Consider the following 22,585-nt stretch of genomic DNA (forward strand, 5'->3'; position numbering starts at 1 on the left):
CATGACACTGAACAGTACACAGGTCAAATTTCCTACGGCACAAAGGCATATCTCATCAAAGCAGTCTACGTCATCATAGCAGGTCTCATTCGAACAATGCCCCTGTATCTTCGTCTCTTTACTAAATTATGCGTTACTGGTAACACTACGACATCCCAGTGGTCTGAGACGTCGCCACCGCAGTGCTAACTCTGAGTAGACTAACGCACGTTATCACCAGCCTGGTTAGTGTCGTTTATCAAAGAATTACATTGTACAAGTTTACAATAAATCCCTATAAAAAGCAACTCATATGCTTTATTTATATAACACATATATGATATATACCATTCTAGCTGTGCTTCATTTCCGACGGACATGAAATCTTGAATCTGTTTCAAATTATCTATTTCTTAATCGAAAGAAGGACAAAAATTAAAATTAGTGCTGCTACTGTCCCAATTATATTTAGGACTTGTATGTTTCGATGTTCATTTTTAGCGGTTTTATATTTGGATATCTTAAGATCGGTGTTTTTCAGTTTTCTTAGCACAATGAGGATAATCGGAATAGATTCTCAACACACTGATATTATCTTATGGAAGAAATGGCAGTTCTATTACTGTTAAAACTTTATAAGAACAATTACTATTTTATATGATATTATAAAACCAAACGACCCTTTACAGTTAAATCGAGTGAAGACAGTGACTCAGGAAAGTTAATTAAACTGAATAATCACTTCTAATGTTGATTGGAAAGCACAGTTTCCTTTCCCACTCTCTATTTTGTGATTGGTTAAAACCGAAAATCAAAAACCCGGTTTATACTGTTAATTGTTTGACATTACTCCTGTGTGACTAGTTTATTCCACGATCCACCATCAACGATATTCATAGAAATCAACTTAGCATGATTTAAACCTGTTTTCAATATACCTAACCAGTTTCACTAACAATACAAATTATTCGAAACTTTAAAACCCAAAACTTAAAACAATTGTTACCACGCAACGACTTTTACTCGATAATATGTGTTTAGGCTTAAAACTCTAATGTCTATGAAACTCTTGTCTACATTTGTGAAACACTGTACTGATTGCTTAACTTTTTAACAGATGCTTCTAAAAGGACTCGTTTTACACAAAGCTTTAAAATCTGAACTACTCATTAAAACTGTTAACACGCAACAATATAAAAGGCGACATTGAAACAAAACTATTGTGCTGGTCTATTAACTACTGAAGTAATACTGAAACTATTGTACCAGTCTATTAACTACTGAAGTAGTATTGAAACAAAACTGTTGGAGCAGTCTATTAAATGCTCTATAATATTGAAGCAAAACTGTTAGACCGGTCTATTAACTATTGCAGTAAACAAGAGAATAAATTATATTCAGACTGAAACTATATCTTCGTTTTTAGGTTGTCATATATGGGGAATTAAAGTGTAACCCCATAATGGCATAGAGATTTGAAACATGGCAACAATTTATAGTTTGTCACGTATAGGAAATTATATATTATAATATAAGGATTACAACTACATCACTGTTCTATATAGTATAATATGAAGACTGAAACTACATACATCTCTGTTCAAGATAGTATAATATTGAGACTGACTCTACAGCAATATTCTCTGTATTGTATTATAAAAACTGAAACAACAGCACTGTTCTATATAAGCCGATATAGAGACTGAAACTGAAGCAATGTTCTATATATTATAGTATAGAGACTGAAACTGAAGCAGTGTTCTATATATTATAGTATAGAGACTGAAACTACAACACAGTTCTACACAGTATAATATAAAGATTGAATCTACAGCATTGCTCTATATAGTATAATATAGAGATTGAATCTACAGCATTGCTCTATATAGTATAATATAGAGATTGAAACTACAGCACTGTTCTATATAGTATAATATAAGGATTGAAACAAAAACACTGTTTTATATAGTATAATATAAAGATTAAAACCAAAGCAATGTTCTGTATAAATGTATCTCAAAACGGCTGGTATTATTATTAACACTTTTACTAATAAAGCAGAGAACAATGTTTCGACTTTCTTAGATCATCTTGAGGTTAACAAAACAAAGCTTTATTGATAACGGTGTTAATACCCATACCAGTCGTCCTGAGATACATTTATACTTGAAGTGGGTTTCTCGTCATCAAGAATGTTTTGTATATTGTAATATAGAGACTGGGTTTGTATTTTTTTTATAGTAAAGCCACATCGGGCTATCTGCTGAGCCCACCGAGGGGAATCGAACCCCTGATTTTAGCGTTGTAAGTTCGAAGACATACCGCTGTACTAGCGGGGGGCGTATAGAGACTGAAATTATAGTTACAATATATAAGAGATTTTATATGCTGTATAAACAGTGATAGATATGTCAAGCGATAATACTATAAACGTTTTAGCTCTAGTAACGTAACTGAACACAGATGAAACACTAATTAATAGGAACCGACGACTCGAAGTAAGATAAATATAACAGGGAAGATAGAATTGCACACTGAAGTGTTTCGTCAGTAAATATTATCTTAGGTTGAGTGTCTATCAGTCAGGGATGAACTGACTCACGTAACTTGAGTGAAAATAACATTAATGTAATCGAATTTCTGAGGGCTTGCTTTCCTTGTGACGGTGACTAAATGTGACATTAGAATAATCGGGTTTCCGAGGGCATACTTTTCTTGTGACAGTGACTAAATGTAACAATAGAATAATTGGGTTTCCAAAGGTTTACTTTCCTTGTGACGGTAACTGAATGTAACAATAGAATAATCGGGTTTCCGAGGGTTTGCTTTCCTTTTGACGGTGAGTGTGAGTTGTAAAATATATTCTAGTTAACGTACAAGCATCAGTATTTCGCTATTTCTCTGTAACATTTGTGAACGTTGATAGATAAACGCTCTGATATTTAGTTGAAAGAAAGATTGGGAAGTGAGTGGTTCTGTAATTTAGGAATAGTTTGCTAATAAGTAGAAAGAGAACAAAAACTGGCATTTCTGTCGCCGAAATAGAGTTAATTGATGAGTCACATTTAAAATTGAATTCTGTGATCAACAAGCAGCTTTGTACGGGAAGCACTTTGTGTGGTAAAACGGTAGCTACGAAACGTTTAAAGAAAAAAAACAACAGTGCCAAGTTTTAAGAGCTTAAACCAACTCCACACAAATATATACTTAAAAATACACATCCTATATCTCTTGTACCAAAGCGGTGTGAGTTATAAGGGGAAATGTTAAAACTTGTTGTGAATATGTTAAATTTTTAAGCAGTTTTTATTCTAGATATTACACTAGGAAATTTATGAAAGATGAAAACGCGATGTTATATGTAATTATGTAAAAACACGTATTTGTTAGTAACGAATAAAGTAATTACAGAAATTTTTTGTCCCTGCATTTTAGATACAATTAGCACTTACTTCCTGTTATGGAAATAGACATTTTGTCGAGGCTCGGAAAACGATGTCTATTGCAGATGTCAGTTGACTTCTTCCGTTAGCTGTGGAAACACTTCGAAATCTTTTATCCCGACTGACAATGTGCCAACTCGATAGGGTGCAGCACCATGCAGGTTATTTGTCTGGTCTTCTTTCACTGTTTCAGGAGGTTCAAGCTCGCTTCAAACATACGCTATACTACTTTCTGTCAAATGGCAGCATGCGATATTGGTTCTGGTTCTTGCTTCGCCCTAAGGGCGTGGCCTTAATGTCACATGTGGCTGGAGAACTCATTGCTATTGGTCCGCGGAAAGGTCGCTTGCTTTCTCTCTGAGAGCGAACAGACACCAGCGATTTCCCTTCCCCGGTAACTCGAAGAGTTGATGACGTTGAAAGGTTATCAGAGCGTAGGGTGATACGAACTATTGTGGGAAGGGGACTCTTTGATCAACTTACTGTAGGCCTAATTTGTGCAGTGCCGTCTGTCTATCCATACTAAAGACAGAAGATGGCTTCTGACAGAAGAAAGAAGCCAAGCAACATCGCTGAAATATACATTTAACGTTGAACACTGATGATATTTTTAAAATAATCTATGTTTCACTTAATTAGAACTTTCGTTCCAAGATGTCTTTGGATCAAATATTCCGTGTCCTTCAATTCAGTATATTTGTCGGTTAGGATACAACAGCTGGTGTGCGTATTGATAAGTACAACTACTTCATTACAAGCTATCAAAAGAGATCTTAAACTTTGACATTAAAAACGAGACAGTGTTGTTAAAAATGGTAATAACCGTTTAGAGCCCCGATTACAGATACAATATTAACCTTGGGCAACATCTTCCTCTAAGCAGGGCCCGAAATCCCGTGACAGCTTCATAGACTTGTTATTATATTAACCTTTGACATTAAATCCTAGGTAGTAAGTACTCTAAGCAGGAGTTGATGACCCTTACTACGTTGTTTAATAATTATAATTTTAGCCTTTGACACCAAAAACTAGGTAGTACTCTAAGCAGGAGTTGATGACTCCTTACGATGACGTATAGTAATATAATATTACCCTTTGAAATTAAAACTTATCTACACAGGCGGTGGAAGACAGGTATTAGTGACTAAAGTACAAGAGAGATCTGAACTCGATAATTCTACGGATATCTAGAGTACATTCCCAGAAAATACGACATCTATAGACGTCGAGTAGAGCAGTTCTTAACATACACATGGTAAAGGTCAGACAGTTCTAAACTTATTAACAGGTATTCATCCGCTCACACCACCCGTAGACCTAGGGAGAGATGACATCCCACTCCTGTGGTTATTCTTCTCATAATCCTATAAACAGATGTCAAAGACCCCTTATAATCTCGAAAAATAGTTACAATCTTGGCGTTAAAAACAATAAATTATTCCTCGCACGTGCTGAAGACCATATAGTGATTTAGTACGAAGATCATGATATTAAAAACAATAAAAAAAAACTATTGTGTAAAATCAAAAACTGAACCTATTATGATTTTTAACTATAGACTGGTATAACTCATTATTCTGTGACAGTGTCTTTAAGAAAAACACTCTAGACTGGTACGCTATAACTCGGTGTTCTGGGAGTGACACTCTTGACTGGTATACTATAAAAGTTGGTATTCTGGGAGTGACAGTGTGTTTAAGACAGACACTCTAGTATCTCCCGTTTCTCGTTATTTATACAAACGTTGATACAAACTCGCAGTTATATATCTTAATGACATCATGTTCCGTGTATCGATTGTTGCTGGAACAAACGGTTTTAGGCCTAATGTCGGCTTTTAGGTCTTCATAATATCGTACTTAACCCTGAATGTTGCTTTAAACTCTATAATAGGTGTGCATGTTACATTGTTGTTGCCTTGACGCCGATGCTGTTAAAACAGTTGAATATAAAAATGATTTTATTGGATCATAATTTGATCAGCCAACATATAACAGCAAAATAATTTTATTTTTCATAACAGATGACAACATTTCTTAAGATATCGTAACCTATGTTGTATTTCTTAGAACTGTTCGACATCACTCATTTTATGAATTAAAACGATTGAAAGAGGACGTGTTCAAGATATTTCGAACATCTGTTTTGAACGTTTAGCAGCCATAAGCTATTCAGACCGCTAATACGACTATTTTAGTCGTGGTTCCACCATGAACAACTTACAGAGAATGCCACGCTCCGATATTTACCTTCTTCTCCACTAGAGGGCTTGTTACAACCTGGGCGGTCGACTAACATACTTGTCGCGATATCTTGTAAATGAACTAATCAGACAGTTCACAGGTGGGGTTAGAAGAGGCGGGTCGTGTTTACTTTTATCAAGTCGGAGAAACAAACAAAAACCGCTAGTTTACCTGGTTCTTCGGCTTGTTGTTGATGTCATTTCACCGGAAACAGAGACACAAATCTTGACTTAACAAACAAATATTGATAAACACAAATTCACTGAACTTTTGTCATCTTTGTGTAACGTAAAGGAATCTCCGTGTGTTTGTGTGTGTAAAAGTTTGTTTCCTGGTCGGGCAAATGAGTACAAGTTTGACATCTAGACAATAAATACCGCTCGACACATAGGTGACAAAAGTGTCTGAATAAAAGTGTTTTTATTTAGTTTTACAAATACATAAAACATTCATCATAGTTTTTATGATTCATTCCACGACTTTGGAAAGATACAGGGTGGCCATAAAGTTAATTACCTACCTATTGGGGAACTATAACGTAACGGCCATCTGGTAAAAGAGTTGGCGGTGGATGGTGATGACTAGCTGCCTTCCCTTTAGTCTTTCACTGTTATGTCAGGGACAGCTGATAACATAGATAGTCCTCTTGCTAGATTCGAAACCGAACAAACTAGTTTCACGATATAATAAGAATAAATACGCATGGGTTTACTGATACGTCAGTTTCTATACAGTTAGAACGAAAAGTTATTTTTTGTAAATGAACATTGTGTATTAACGATCGAGACATTTTCTCGTAATATAGTTAAATTTTCCTTCAACAGAGGGCGATGAATTTATTTTATTAGATTTCGCACAATGCTACAACAGAGTTATTTGTTCCAATCATTCCTAATTTTGAGCTGGTCAACACCATCAACCACCATCTCTTGTGCTACTTGGATTTTACTATCACTGTTATAACGCACGCATGATCCTAAATAGCATAACACATTTTTTCTGTAACGGAGTACAAATTACGAATATTCACTTCTACAGTTCGACAAGAAACCATTGAAAAACCCTCCACCTAGAGGCGATTACTCTGAAGTTACAATCATGTGTTTTTTAACTTTTTTATATCATCCAATACTGTATGTGTTCAAATATTTCAGACAGTGTCTGGCTTCTTAAACTTCGTTTTTTTATTTTGTTTTCAATTTCATATTTGCGTTAGACCTGTCCAACCACATGATCTGCCATTTTACTTTTTCTATGACTTATGAAACTGTCATACTGATATGGATTGCTCAACAAAAAATCTCGAGATAAAAAAAATAGGCTTAACTTGTAAGAAATAACATCAAAGCCTAAGATAGTAGGCTTTATCATAACGCATGCGTATTATACTCTTTAAAGTACCAATACTGAAAACGCCATTAGCGCTTACCGCCCACAGTTTTTCGTTCCATTCTTCCGTCTGTCGTTTTCAACAGCAATTTTCGTGAAACCAACTTGACCTATATATAGGACAGAGTTCTCATTTACCTTCTCTCCAGAGGGCTCTGTTACTTAAAATGTATTACTTTCACACATACCTTACACCAGTGTTACAACGGAAATAGAGAAAGAGAAGCAGCTATATTTTGATGAACTTGAGAAACGACTTATTTTGCGATCTTAACGTTCTTTAACAAGAAACGTTTTGAATCGAAACTGCTGAGGTTCACAGTTAAGAAGTAGGGAGAGAGAGAGAGAAGAGAAAAAAGCACACAAGAACCCTCTCGGAAAAAATGTTCTTTCTAATTTAAGGATGACAGTTGATATATCCGGATTCATATTAGAATTCAGTTTACAGGCGGTTTGAAAGCTAGTTTTTAAAGTGCATACGTTCATAGAGACCGCGGGAAAGTTCTGAGTGTGGTTGACATATTAATCCACAGTTTTGAAAAAGTTTCCCATTCTCCTAGGTGATCACTTCATCAGGACGTGCATTCGTCCCAAGCCCAAAGATGCCGGGGTTCTATTGTTAGTCCCGTTACGCCCGCAAAACCCACACAGCCGGCGGTGTATCTGGGCGGTAATATTCACACTTTCCTGAGAGGATTTGCACTACAAAACCTTGTCCTTGGGGAGACTGGGTCGTCTCACTCAAAAGATATCATATTAATTCTTTAGAAACTCGTTTCGCCCCTCCCCTCTTACCTTAGGATTGGTATCCAGTATTTTCACATAGTCAAAAACATTTGCTAAAGAAAACCCAAAGAAAGTAAATATTGCAACACTAACATCGAGAGAAAACAGATAAGAAAAGAGTAAACAAACAAAAACACATAAAACTCTACTTTCATGTGACATTTGTCTTCAGACTTCTGCTTATTACAAAAAAGCAAGTGTGCGTAAGTGTGAAAATATTTTGAAACAGAAAACTGAACAATCACGAACACGAAATCCAATTTCCGTCCAAAACAACGTCATCCGGTGTATCTACATAATCACATAATGACCAATGGTATTTGTATAAAGTATCAGTACGTCATGTGCCAGTATGTACGCGTGTACTTATTATAAGGTAACTTAATGACGTCACGCAGTCGAATGAACACATCAGCTCTTACTGATACGAATCATAAGATTTCGGAAAATCAAAGGGTATTTGTTGAATGGCAGTAAATAATTCAGCAATGTTCGTTGCTTGGTCTGGCAACGACTATACGATAAAAAGTTTTTGGTTTTTTTTCGATCGGGTAACTACCTCGGTTTAAATCTATACGGTCGACAGAAGCTCGCGTGCAGACACTGGAGGTGCCGAAGGCGGGCTATCCAGGTATAGAAATTATTTAGAGCTGTTAAGGCCGCGTACGAGAGAACCTAGCACAGAACGGGCCTCTAAAAGACCAACAAAATAACAGGCTGTTTCCGAAAGTGTTAGTTTGACGTTCAGCACGTGCAGTCGTTTTCACAAAATAATCAGTTGCCAATTGGTCTGCGTAACGTCTCTCGTGACTTCTAAATGATATGCTCAACACCACAAGTCTAAATGTTTGTCATGAAACGTAATTGTTATTAGCGTACTCGTGAAAGGTTTATAAGCCATTCTTAGTTTCGGTGAAATTAATTTCATGAAATTACTACAGACGTAAACCTTGTTTTAAGAGCAAATACTATATATTCACTCTCTGAATGATCTGTCGAGAACATGGTATACGACACCTAATCATGTGAAACTGCTGATATGTCTCGTTGCTTTAATGTTGTACATGGAAGTTATACACATTTAGGTTTCAATAAGTTTTTATTCTGTGTTTTAGCTTACTTCTTTAATTGATTTTGGCATCTAACACGGATATTACAACTACAACAAAAATTTAAATTTTAGACGAATTTCTTTTAAACTTTGAGCAAATAAATTATGCATGATATTATAAAATATATCTGGATTTTAATTTCTATAAAACACGTTATTTCAAAAAATAAAATTTCAGACAAGCCTAGACATGGCAGCTCAAGCGCTTTCATATGGCGAAAGTAATAAGCCACGTTAGTCAATGTAGTGTTAGGCCTCGTATTACAGATTTCTACGGATCTGACAGATAAAAGTAAATAATTTTAAGCTTGTTTTTATATATTTTATAGTTGTTTTTTTTACGATTTACTTATTATCAAACTGAAGTTACGTGCCACAGTTTACAAGATAACGTATTAATATCCGTAAAAGTTTCATTAAACTTAAAGAAATGGTGTTGTTTCAAGCATTGTAAACAGAAATATCGTTTGAGAATGTCTATCAAATATTACGCTTTCATGGAGGAGAAGTTAAAACAATTTTAAAATAGCATTTAATTACCAGGGCTGATATTATTAGGCAAGCTACATTCTAACATTCCAGATATGAGAGTAACGTAAATTAGACATTTCAAACGTCTCGGAGGAATTCAGTCGTATCATCGATAGCGTTCTAAGCCTAAAATTGGCAAGGCCCTGCTAACTAGATTGCGTATGTAACAATAATGTAAGTAGGACTTGATAGGAAAATGCACGCCTACTTTAGTGTCAGATGCTCAACCTGTTGTTGTTGTTGTTCAGCCTAGTCTCACGAAGTTAGATGAATGTATTTAGCAAAGATATCCCCCCTCGTTTTACCAAGTACTTGACTCGTGCTTGAAATGTTGTAAACTTGTACTTTACTGTTGCTCTCGCAACCCCCAAGGTCATATACTTCTGCTGTGAGAAAGAGGGGGTGAGGTCCGGGAATGAACACCTCCATTCGTTTCAAAATTCCGGTGTTATCAGTAATCGATGGACAGTCCCCAGAAGCTAACGGTGATGGGCCAGAGCCATTATAATCCAAGTGGGTCATGTTAAGGGGTGCGGACATATGCAGAGATGGGCTGGAAGACACTTCGACATTTCGCACATGTTACACTGACGCGATTGAAAAACATATGAGATCAAATGAGCATTTTTAAAACTACTCCACTGATAACTTCGAGACATTCCACTTAGCCCTCCGTCAATAATTCTATATCAGAGATAAGTAATATATCAATTTTCCCGTAGTTCTTAATACGCAGAAAATATCAGACATGATTTATCATTACTCTCTATATTCTTTATATAACGATGTATACCTTATTTGGTGCTGTGTTTAAAAGGCTATAATAATAACAACACTTTATTTCTAGCGGTCCCTTCAGATAGTTGGTTAGTGGTGTTAGCAGGTGCTACTGACAGTTGTTTCGTGAGTGCATGGAATCTGGTCATATAACTTTTGAGCAACATGAACTGTATACCATGTGAATACACTTAACGCTTAGCTTTCTAATGCACAATGATATTTTTTATTGCGATTATGACAACTATCCATGAACTGTGGGATGGCAGAGAATTTCAAACTAATACCATCAGACTTAGAGTTGAAATGAATAAAGTATTTTTAGGTTTTCATTAGACTAGTTAGAGAGCTATACACATCTAACTAGCACCTCAATCTTTATCCTATAATTGAATAAATATAGATAGCTCAAGACTGGGTACTCTTCCAGGAAAACTGAATATGTTTTAAATAAAGAAAAAAAATACACCATTATGACCGCATGAAAATCGCAGGATATCAATTTTTATCAGAGCAGCGTAAACATTCAACAGTTAGAGTGCAACAGTACGTTATGTATGAAAATAATATGTATAGTTAATTGTAGAGAACGCCTACAACTAATAGTAAAACAGTAGGTAATATATGAAAATATTGTGTATAGTTAATTTTAGAGAAAGTCTACAGATAGAGTAAAACAGTAGGTTATGTATGAAAATATTGTGTATAGTTAATTGAAGAGAAATTCTGCAACTAGTACTAAAACAGTAGATTATGTGTAACAATATTGTATTTAGTTAACTGTAAAGAAAGTCTACAACTAGGACTAAAACTGTAAGTTATGTAGGGAAATATTTCGTATAATTAACTGTAGAGAAAGTCTATAACTAGTAGTTAGGGAGTAAGTTGTGTATCAAAATAGTTGTGTATAGTTGACTGTGGAGAAAGTTTACAGCTAGTGAAGAACAGTAGGCTATGTATGAAAATATTGTGTATGGTTAACTGAATACAAAGTGTACAACTAGTAGTAGAACAGTATGTTATGTATGAAAATATTGTGTATGGTTAACTGAATACAAAGTGTACAACTAGTAGTAGAACAGTATGTTATGTATGAAAATATTGTGTATGGTTAACTGAATACAAAGTGTACAACTAGTAGTAGAACAGTATGTTATGTATGAAAATATTGTGTATTGTTAACTGTAAAGAAAGTGTACAACTAGTAGTAGAACAGTATGTTATGTATGAAAATATTGTGTATTGTTAACTGTAGAGAAAGTCTACAACTAGTACTAAAACACGAGAGTATTTGTGACAATATTCTATTTAGTTAACTGTAGAGAAAGTCTACAACTAGTAGTAAAACAGTAAATTATGTATGAAAATAGTTGTATATAGTTAACTGTGTAGAAAGCGTAGAACTAGTAGTAAAACAGTAGGTTATGTATGACAATAGTTGTGTATATTTAACAATAGACAATGTCTACTGCTATTAGTAAGAAAGTAGATTATGTATGAAAATATTGTGTGTAGTTAACTCTAGAGAAAGTGTACAACTAATAGTAGGTTATGTTTGAAAATAATTGTATATAGTTCACGGTAGAGAAAGTGGACAACTTACTAGTAGTAAACCAGTAGGTTATGTATGAAAATACTGCGCACAGTTAACTGTAGAGAAAGTCTTACAACTAGTAGTAAAACAGTAGGTTGTGTATGAAAATAGTGTTGTGTATAGTTAACTATAGAGAATGTGCAAAACTACTAGAAAAATAGTAGTTTATGTATCAGAATAGATGTGTGTGGTTTACTATAAAGAAAGCCTGCAACTAGTAGTAAAATAGTAGGTAATATATGAAAATTTTGTGTGTAGTAAACTGTAGAGAAAGTTTACACCTAGAATAGAACAGTAGGTTATCAATCAAAATATTGTGTACAGTTAACTGCAGAGAAAGTCCACAGCAAGATGTAAAATAGTAGGTTGTGTATAAAAATATTGTGTATACTTAACTGTAGAGAACGTCTACAGTTAGAGTAGAACAGAAGGTTATATGTAGGAAAATACTGTGTGTAGTTAACTGCAGGGAAAGTGTTCAGCTAGTTGTGAAACAGTAGGTTATGTATGAAAATATTGTGTATAGTTAACCGTAGAGAACGTCTACAACTAGAGTAGCACAGTAGGTTATGTATGAAAATATACTCTTCAAAAAAAGAAACGCAAAAGGCAAAATTTGAGACATATTTATTGTTAACAAGTTTATTCCGGGTTGTTCTATATGACATGTGTGAAACTTTGCACATTCACTGCTGAACATCCAAAGTCTGCAAAGGCGAAGTCCACGCTCACTATTTGACGTTTAACGTCACTCAACGTCAATAACGAGTATGCCCCCCGTGAGCATCAATAACTGCTTGGCATCTCCTGCCCATGGAAGCGATGAGATGACGAATCACATCCTGTGGAATGGCTGTCCACTCAGCCTGCAAAGCTGCTGCAAGCTGAGGTAGAGTCTGCGGTTGAGGTTGTCGCCGTCGCAGACGTCGGTCCAACTCGTTCCAAAGATGTTCGATGGGGTTTAAATCTGGTGATCTGGAGGGCTCGGGAAGAACGTTGATGTTGTGGTGTCTCAAGAAGACAGTGGTGAGTCGGGCTGTGTGAGGACGGGCGTTGTCATGTTGAAAAACGTCGTTGACGTTCACCATGATGGGTTGCACATGGGGCCAAAGAATCTCGTCGACGGTTGTCTGATCGGAAATCCTACGTAGCCCTGGTATGGTTGAGGCAGTAGACGTCGCAGTGGTGGTCCTATCCCGAAGGTGACGTAACCAGATGTAGCGATCTTGTGCGGGCGTGGTCACACGAGGTCTGCCAGATCGTGGACGGTCACAAGTTGATCCATGTTGGTGGTGACGATTCCATAGCCTTGTGATGGTGCTTGGGTGGACATTCACAGCTCTGGCAACATCTGATCGAGATTCGCCTGCTTCCAAGCGACCAATGGCGTTGTTGCGTTGTGCTTCAGTCAGTCTTGGCGTAACTATATTGCGTGTCGGTGGCTTAACACTGAGCTATGGAAACCGAGAACCCATCACTTTTATAGGGATTTTGCACATGTTGCACTTGCAGAACATGCAGATCTCTCAAACAAATTTATTGGACACGAATGCGTTTTGGCGAAAAATCCGATGTTTTCCTCAGTTTTCAATGTGCACAACTTTTATTATCATTTTGATCTGACAATCAGTGCCTTAATACGTGTAACATCACATACTCTGAGCTTGTAACGTTATTACATATATTTCTCTTTAAAATAACAAAAATATCCCTTTTGCGTTTCTTTTTTGAAGAGTATATTTTGTATAGTTAACTATTAATAAAATTTACAGATAGAGTAGAACAGTAGATTATGTATGAGAACATTGTGTATAGGTAACTGTAGAGAAGGTCAACAGCTAGTTGTAAAACAGTAGGTTATGTATGAAAATATTGTGTATAGTTAATTGTAGAGAAAGTCTACAACTAGTATTAAAACAATAGATTATGTGTGAAGATATTGTGTATAGTTAACTGTAGACAGTAAGTTATGTATGAAAATAGTTGTGTATAATTAACTGTAGAGAAAGTGTACAATTAGTAGTAAAATAGTATATTATGTATGAAAATATTGTGTGTTATTATCTGTAAAGGAAGTTTACAGCTAGTAGTTAAACAGTAGGTTACGTATGAAAATATTCTGTATACTTAACTGAAGAGAAAATGTACAACTACTAGTAAAATAGTTTGTTGTGTAAAAGTAGTTTTTTTATAGTTAACTTTATAGAATGTCTACAGCTAGTTAGAAAACAGTTGGTTATGTATGAAAATATTGTGTATAATTAACTTTAGGGAAAGTGTACAACTTGTAGTAAACAGTGGGTTTTATGTGAACATAGTTGTCTATAGTTATAGAGAAGTTTTCCAATTTGAAATAATAACTTTACTTTAGATAGCAAAATAATAGTGAGTAAATACAAAGACAAAATCGATAGTTCGTGATTTGATCACCTTTATTTTGTTTGTTTTAGTTGACAAACTGTGGTACTTGTTAGCATTAATAAAACAGTTTAAACAATACGAACTGGTGAACGTAACTTAGTTTTTGTATATTTCTTCATTCGTAACCCACGAGATTTTGCTAGTTTCTCTTTGAGCACTGCTAAAGTTTGGAGTGAAAATAAAACATTAACCCTACAATTTTTCTAATGGAAAAACTTTTCAATAAAGTTTCTCCTTCGGTCTTCGTGGGAAAGTTTAGGACCTATCAAATATTTTAATGTTTTTTTTTTTTAATCTAATCTTTAAATGCCACTTGACCAGGTCCTTCTTAACACTAGCTCCAATTTTACTTCCCCTTGTCTCCGTAAGCCTCTAGAGTGGTTGACTTTACTTGGATAAAGTTCTGTTAACAGCCAGAAGAGGGCGCATTGGAAATGATTGATCCATTTGGATATTTAGATAAGGGATAATTTTTTATGTAAACATGATAGTTCGAACAATTAGATGGAAACCGGTGTAGTTACAGTACATAACGGTACATACCTATGTGTTGTGGTTATTAATTATTATTATTATTGTAATTATATAATTAATACCTTTACGTTCGTCTGTCTCGAACTTTTCTCGGAAATTTCTTCATCAAATGCCAGAAATTTCATATCATTAGAAAGGCCTTCGTTTTAAAAAGGTCGGAATCCTTTTCAATTCAGAACAGCTTGTTTCTTGCTTATTGAAATTGGGTGGTACACAATATTACAGTGTCTTTGTTATAATCACGTGGCGTTTGCTCCTTCAGTTTCGATTTTAGTCTTTTTTTATTATTTGTAAAGTATTTAAGAATTTCACCCAAACGATACTTGACACACGTGTAATTTCCTAAAACAGAAAAAGAATATTACACAAAATACAATTTCTATAGACTTTTTAAGTTGTTTAGGTCTAAAATACGGATGAGCAGTTCGTTTAAAATCACTTTTTTTGTGAACAGGTAGTAACATGTTTCTGAATATTAGTTAAGTCTGCCTTCATTATAACTTTGGTTCGTTTCATAGACAGCTATAAATACCTATTATTTACTTTTTTCTTTAATACAGGTTTTATTCTCTTATTCGTTTTTGTTTCAACTCGTAAAACCATGTCATATAAAAAAAACGCCCATAACTGTTTCTTACTCTGTACACTATTATCAATACGAAATTATTATTTTCTTGTTTATTTTACATGGATTGTTTGTTTGTTTTAAATTTCGCGCAAAGCGACTCGAGGCCTATCTGCGCTAGCAGTGTAAGACTAGGGGGAGGGCAGCTAGTCATCACCACCCACCGCTAATTCTTGGGCTACTATTTTACCAACGAATAGTGGGATTGATCTATACATTATAACGCCCACACGGCTGAAAGGGCGAGCATGTTTGGCGCGACCGGGATTCGAACCCGCGACCCTCGGATTACGAGTCGAACGCCTCAACACGCTTGGCCATGCCTGACCGTATTTTACGTGGAAGTTCATCAAATAATATTACGTCTGTGTGCGTTTGTTTCACTAAAAGCTTACGTTTTTTTTCAATAGACCAATATTTATCAATCTAAGCATAATGCTTCCAAAAAAAAAAGAAAGAAAGCGTGGCCCTACTCATAATCTGAGAGTCACGGATTCGAATCCACTTCATACCAAGTTTGCTCGCCCTTTCATGTGTGGAAGCATTATAATATTTTGGTCAATTCCACTATTCGTTGATAAAAGAGCATCCCAAAAGTTGACGCTGGGTGGTGATAAATAGTTGCCTTCACTCTAGTCTTAACACTGCTATGTTAGGGACAACTAGCGCCAGATAACCCTAGTGTATCTTTCCTTGAAATTGAAAAAACAAACAAACAGCGATAACGAACAATAAGGGTATCTTATATTGTGGGCAGCATAAAAATGATAGAATAAGAAAAATTACGGAAATGTTTTTTGCGGGTCCTGGCTAGTAGTTATATGTTATAACTTCTAAACCTGTTGATATTGTAAGAAAAACAAAATTAAGTTCTTATGGCATAACATAAACATTAAGGTAAATATATAATTTCTTTAAAACAAGTAGAACTTATCAAAACTTACAATATAATAATGACATCAACTGAAAAGTTACAATAACGACATGCGTCGATAAAACAACCCAAAGTTAACAAAAATACGTTTCAATGTTTGGTTTGAATCTCGCACAAAGCCACACAAGGGCTATTTGCGCTAGCCGTCTCTGATTTAACAGCGAAAGATAAGAGGGAAGACAGCCAGGCATCACCTCCAATTACCAGCTCTTGGACTATTTTTTTATTACGAATAGTGGGATTGACCGTCACATATAACGCTTCCATGCCTGAAAGGGCTAGCATGTTTGATGATATGGGGATTGGAACCTTCGATCCTCAGATTGCGAGTTCAGCGCGCTATCCAGGTGAACAAGCCAAAATACATTTTTAATAAATTAAAAACCCATAAAATTAAGCGGACCCACATGACAATACCATAAATAGCAGTATTGAAGATGTGTTCAAACATTGGGTTTAACTTTAAAACAAGTAGAAAATTAGAAAGTTATCCTAAGAGAATAAGTGGAATCAAACAGAACTGATTCTGTGATGAATGGAATAGATGAAGTGGACAAAACTGTTGTCTGGGATGAAGGATAGGTTGAAATGGACAGAAATGTCGATTGTGGTGAAGGAAAGGTCGAAGTGGCTGGAAATATTGATTGTGATGAAGGAAAGGTCGAAATGGCTAAAAATGTTGATTATGATTAAGGAAAGGTCGAAATGGCTAGAAATGTTGATTATGATGAAGGAAAGGTCGAAATGGCTGGAAATGTTGATTGTGATAAAGGAAAGGTCGAAATGGCTAGAAATGTCGAGTGTGGTGAAGGAAAGGTCGAAATGGCTAGAAATGTCGAGTGTGGTGAAGGAAAGGTAGAAGTGGCTGGAAATGTTGATTATGATGAAGGAAAGGTCGAAATGGCTAGAAATGTTGATTGTGGTGAAGGAAAGGTCGAAGTGGCTGGAAATGTTGATTGTGATGAAGGAAAGGTCGAAATGGCTAGAACTGTTGATTATGATGAAGGAAAGGTCGAAATGGCTAGAAATGTTGATTGTGATACAGGAAAGGTCGAAATGGCTAGAAATGTTGATTGTGATAAAGGAAAGGTGGAAGTGGCTAGAAATGTTGATTGTGATGAAGGAAAGGTTCAAATGGACAGAAAAAAATAATTTAATTTTAGGTATTTTTATTCGTCAGATGTTACTTGGATCTTAACGGCTTACACAGAAGGTGTGTCCAAGTACTAATTGTTTAACGTACTTTCGAGATACAGGTTATCTACTCCAACTTAACGAAATTTATTTACACAGAATTTTTTACAATTTCTTATCAATGTTGTTCCCTCTTTCTTCGAAGCGACGTCTTTCCCTACCTTAGTGTATGCACCGTCTTCGACGATTATTTATTTTGTAACGACGGTTGACACCAGGATGTAAAAAAAACAACAATCACGTTATCTTGTAAGGTAACGATGAGGTTTGTTTAGTTTGTTATGTAATAAGTGTTCTAATGGCGCGCCCATCCATACGAAATGTCAAAAGGCCCTGTCATTTTTGATACATTAGTGTTTGAAGTCACTGAATATGCAATATTTACTAAACTGTTTTTATTACATGCGAATAATATTTCTGTTCCTATTTTGACTATTTGTGAAAAAGATATCGTGTATGATGCCTGACATCGTTCTAAGACGAAGTTTCGAACGTTTCGTTATAATCAGACGAAACAAAGGGATTGGTAGAAACGCCATCAGTTATAAACGAACTAAGATATTAATGGCTGGGGAAACCTCTGTTACATATAAAAAAAAAACAGTATTTAAATCAGTACAGCGTCAAGTTTACAGATTTACAACGCTAAAATCAGGAGTTCGATTCCCCTCGGTGGACGCAGCAGATGGCCCGGTGTGGCTTTGCTATAAGAACACACACACACATTTTAGGCTATATGCGTGCCTAGTGTCTCCACCTATCGCAAACACATGCAAGCAAACTTCTTTCCTTTATAATACACTTATCTTCCGTGATTGCCAAGTTTTCCCGAGTTTATCATATCACATTATTTCGTAAAGTTTGTTTTCATTGAACTTTTTTAAATAAATGATATACATTTCGTTTCCATTTCTTCTTACCCTAACTACCTTTATTTTTTCTTGCTTTGCGCATGAATGCGCGGCTGATTTGATTTCTTTTAATGAGTTAGCACCTTACTTTTCTTTCTTCCATGTTGTTCTACCAAGTAGGCTTGACAAATGACCCTTTGTTAGAACTCCAAACTTTAAGGAACATCGCCTGTATTTAACAAGCTATACTTTGTAACTTCATTCAAGTATCCAGTTGAAGTGGAAGATCTGACATAAGCCAGTGACGCCTAATAGTGGTATGGAATCTCTTCACGCGCACGCACACACACAGAAAATATGTTTAGTAGAGACATCTAGAGCATTAAGATAATAAGAAAAAACTGCGAAAGAATGGTTATTATTGTATTAATCAAAGTCTCTGTTGTCAGAATTGGTTATGTCCTCACCACGAATCATATAGATTTACCTTTGACAGAATATCTTAAGGTTGGATATGTCACATTTGTACAACGTGATTAACTTTTCAGGGTCAAAAGTCAAGATCAGAGTGGGTCATGGCTGTTTCGTAAACACAATTTCCATTTGTTTTATGAACGCTGCGCTCAGGCTTACTCAATTCTTAAAGACGAACAGGGATTATTCTAGTTAAATAATTTATATCAGCACTATTTGAGTCTTTTAAGTTTCTTTTATTGGATGTTTTCCGCTCATGATCAGCTAGTCAGGGCGTTCGAATCACAATGTAAGGATTGCGGGTTCGAATCCTTCTCACACTAAATATGCTCACCTTTTCAGCCATGGGAGCGTTAAAATGTGACAGTCAATCCTACTATTCGTTGGTAAAAAGAGTAGTCCCACAGATGGCTGTGGGTGGTGATGACTAGCTGCCTTCCTTCTAGTCTTACACTACTAAATTAGGGACGGCTAACACAGATAGCTTTCGTGTAGCTTTGCGCAAAATTCAAGACAAACAAACGTTCTCTGCCAGTTATTTCATTACTCAGCTGCAATTGGTTTTTGTTTTTTTGAATAATATGAATTACTCCTTCACATTTGATAAAGTTTGCAACTTGACCTCTAAGAGGTGAAATGGTATCAGTTATTTTTTTTTGTAATTTATTAATTTTGTAGAAAATAATATTTTAATGTTTAGCAAACGTTAGGGATGTTATCGGTATCCACAAAGGTTGTAGTTTGTTATACAGAGTAGACGCTCGCTCTGTGTTTTGTCACAGTTTAAGTAATTAGTAGAAAAGTCTAGGTGGTTGATATCCGTATCAAGGTTTTAAGGTCTGACAGACAGACGGATAATCACATAGTTAAATATTTTACCTGCCATCGACAAATTATCTGAAACAAAAGAACTTTGAACTGTTTTGTCGCCACCTAGTTCTTGGCCGTTATCTGTTGGGTGAGATGACTATATCAGCATTTACGTTTTTACTTCAAGACAGATTCTAAGATGGCCGATTATATACCCTGTGGCACATCCTCAAAAGAGCTAAAGATAGGTTCTTCTGAATATCGCAATTTTTTTAAGTAACCTTAAATGTCACAGTTTGACCTCTAATATTATCATCACACTTTTGTTGAATTCGTTCTGTTCATACAGTTGCAGGATTACGTCGTCGGTCATAGAATTCAAAGGGTTAGAAACCTGCCTTTATAAGAATTGTCGAAATAGTTGCAGTAACTGAAGGAATTAACTACCCTATAGGGTTTACATATCCAGAAGCGTGTACTGAGAGTTTATTGGCACAGTACCCTGAGACTGGCACAGTATTCTGGAAGATCTGCTTTGGAGGATCTGTTGACTAACCATTTAACTACCCTGTAAGGGTATATAACCGAAAAAGCTAGAGAAATTTTAACTACCCTATAAGGATATATAGCCATAATAAGCTGGAGAGTTTTATTACTTTCTAATTGCAAGCCTGGCGGTTAAATTGCATCTTTGGAAACGCAAAAGCTTATTAGAAACGAGGTCTAGAGGCGGCGGGGGCTTGAGTGGAGCACAAATTAATTATGTATATTTGGTCTTGAAATTCGCTTCAAAAAATCCGTTGACAAAAAGTGTTTGTAATTAAACACAAAGCTACACAATGGGCTATCTGTGTTGTACCCATCACGGATATCGAAACTCGACTTCTGTTGTTAAAAGTCTACAGGTTTACCGATGTGCCACTCGTGGCAAAAAGTTTGAGCCACGTTGGTCTGTTTAAATTTAACACGATTTTTAACTTTTAACTGCTTTTTTGAGGAGTTTATTGCAAAACCACACCTAGGGCTATCAATATATAAATATGTATACAGCCGTTACTAAATTTGAATGGATAAATTAGTAAAAAGACAGTTGGTCGGTCAACTCCGCTTACCGCAAAATCGTGTGCGACCGAATAGTAAACTTTTACTGTTACTTCATAACACGGGTCCAAAGTACGAGCCACAGACCTTCAAATTCACAGTTCAAACACCCTAACTATAAGCTATGCCCAGCCCATTTTACGTCTGACTTGTACATCAATGTCAAATAGTGTGACAAAAGGAAACATTAAAATATTCTAGAGTAGGTCAAATCGTTATAAAAATTGTTGAATTGGTATAACTTACTTCGTGGGATCTTCACCTAGAGAGCTGGGTACATCCTGACACTGAACTTAAATTATAGCTTGAATGGGTAGTAGTGGTACTCGAACACTGACCCTTTCAAACACACCCACATCGTATATCCCTTTATTCTTCCCGTCTGGATTACAGCTTAAATATAGTTTAAGTCTAATTAACAACGTTAACAGTGTCTTCGTTGATTGATTCCTCGTGTCGCGTTAAGAGGATTTGAACGGACAGCTTTCATTATTGTTCTGGTCGCAAAAATAATTCAACTTTGTTGAGTGTGGTCTGCCATCTACCGGACTTAAGAGTAAATTTCATAGAGTAACTAGGTATATTATTTTGATGTTGTTTCTACGTCTTTCTTACGTATTATTTTGCATGATGAAAGAGGTAACACAATGATAATGAATGTATAATTTTGTCTCTAACTGTACACTTGTATTCTATAAAAATGGAAATATAAATTATTTGTTCAAAGCGATGAAAGTAAGATACATTACAGTTGAGAGAAACAAGGATTTTTACAAACAGAACACAAATTATAAAATCAAAATCACTTCTCAGCCTGTAATCACCAGTTCTTCTTTTAAAAGTAAATCAAGTCACTTAATAATCAGCTATAGGCAGTTATTTTAGTACAGTTGTCCTCACAGGGAGTATCTCTACAAGGTAAAGGTAATGCATTTATTGAGCTAAAGTTCCAAAGTGTTTGTTGTAGTTCTGTGTTTGAGGAGTCAATAAGGTTCAGCGACAAAACCATTGACAACAATAGTATAGGAGTTCTTCTCTACCCCCTGTGAGGCCTCCACATCAGGAGTCATCCCGGAATCAACTCTCTTACGTCATTAGCCCCGGCATGGCCTGGATGTTAAGGCACTCGACTCGTAATCCCCGTCAAAAATGCTCACCCTTTGAGCCGTAAGGGCTTTATAATGTAACGCGCAATCCCACTATTCGTTGGTAAAAGAATAGCCCAAGAGTTGGCGGTGGGTGGTGATGACTAGCTGCCTTTCCTCTATTCTTACATTGCAAAATTAAGGACGGCTAGCGCAGATAGCCCTCGTGCAATTTTGCGCGAAATTCGAAACAAACCAAACCTTACGTCATAATTGTACACTAACAATTCTCTCGCTGAAATATCTAGACTCACGAAAAACCTTTAGAACAGAAACAGAAGAAATTCAGCTAATTGTTAAAGACCGCATAACAGTGATCCTACTTAACACGTTTGCTGCCATGTGTCCCACCGGTGAGTCACAAACAATTATGTTTTAAAGCCAAATTTCTCTTGTGGCATACAAGTTTGTGACACTGTGACTGGTGCTTGACACTGCTTGAATGTTTAATTTTTTTATACATTTATTATGTGACAATGAATTTGTTAATTAATACGGTGAATCTTAAACTTTTTTCTTTCAAACTTTGGTTGGGTTTTAGTTTTGTTTTTAGTTGTAAAGTCAAAAGACAAGAAAACGTGAAACATGGAGGCTGGCAAACAAATGACAGAGCAATGAAATGCAATACCAAGTATATAAATAC

General features: G+C 35.7%; 1 protein-coding gene across 3 annotated transcripts in view; it reads right to left on the reverse strand.

Moving 5' to 3' along the window:
* Nucleotides 1–22,585, reverse strand: part of LOC143230640 (transcription factor hamlet-like) — an 85,435-nt gene that overhangs the window by 50,883 nt on the left and 11,967 nt on the right. The window contains exon 1 of one of the 3 annotated variants that reach the window (XM_076464512.1): nucleotides 3,432–3,660. The exons of the other annotated variants lie outside the window; for them this stretch is intronic. Within the exon in view, the coding sequence (XP_076320627.1) occupies nucleotides 3,432–3,453 (22 nt within the window). The 5' untranslated portion in view covers nucleotides 3,454–3,660. Of the gene's footprint in view, nucleotides 1–3,431; nucleotides 3,661–22,585 lie in introns of those variants that run through there. 3 annotated transcript variants of the gene reach the window in all.

Source organism: Tachypleus tridentatus, chromosome 10, assembly GCF_004210375.1.
Source record: "Tachypleus tridentatus isolate NWPU-2018 chromosome 10, ASM421037v1, whole genome shotgun sequence".
Lineage (NCBI taxonomy): Eukaryota > Metazoa > Arthropoda > Merostomata > Xiphosura > Limulidae > Tachypleus > Tachypleus tridentatus.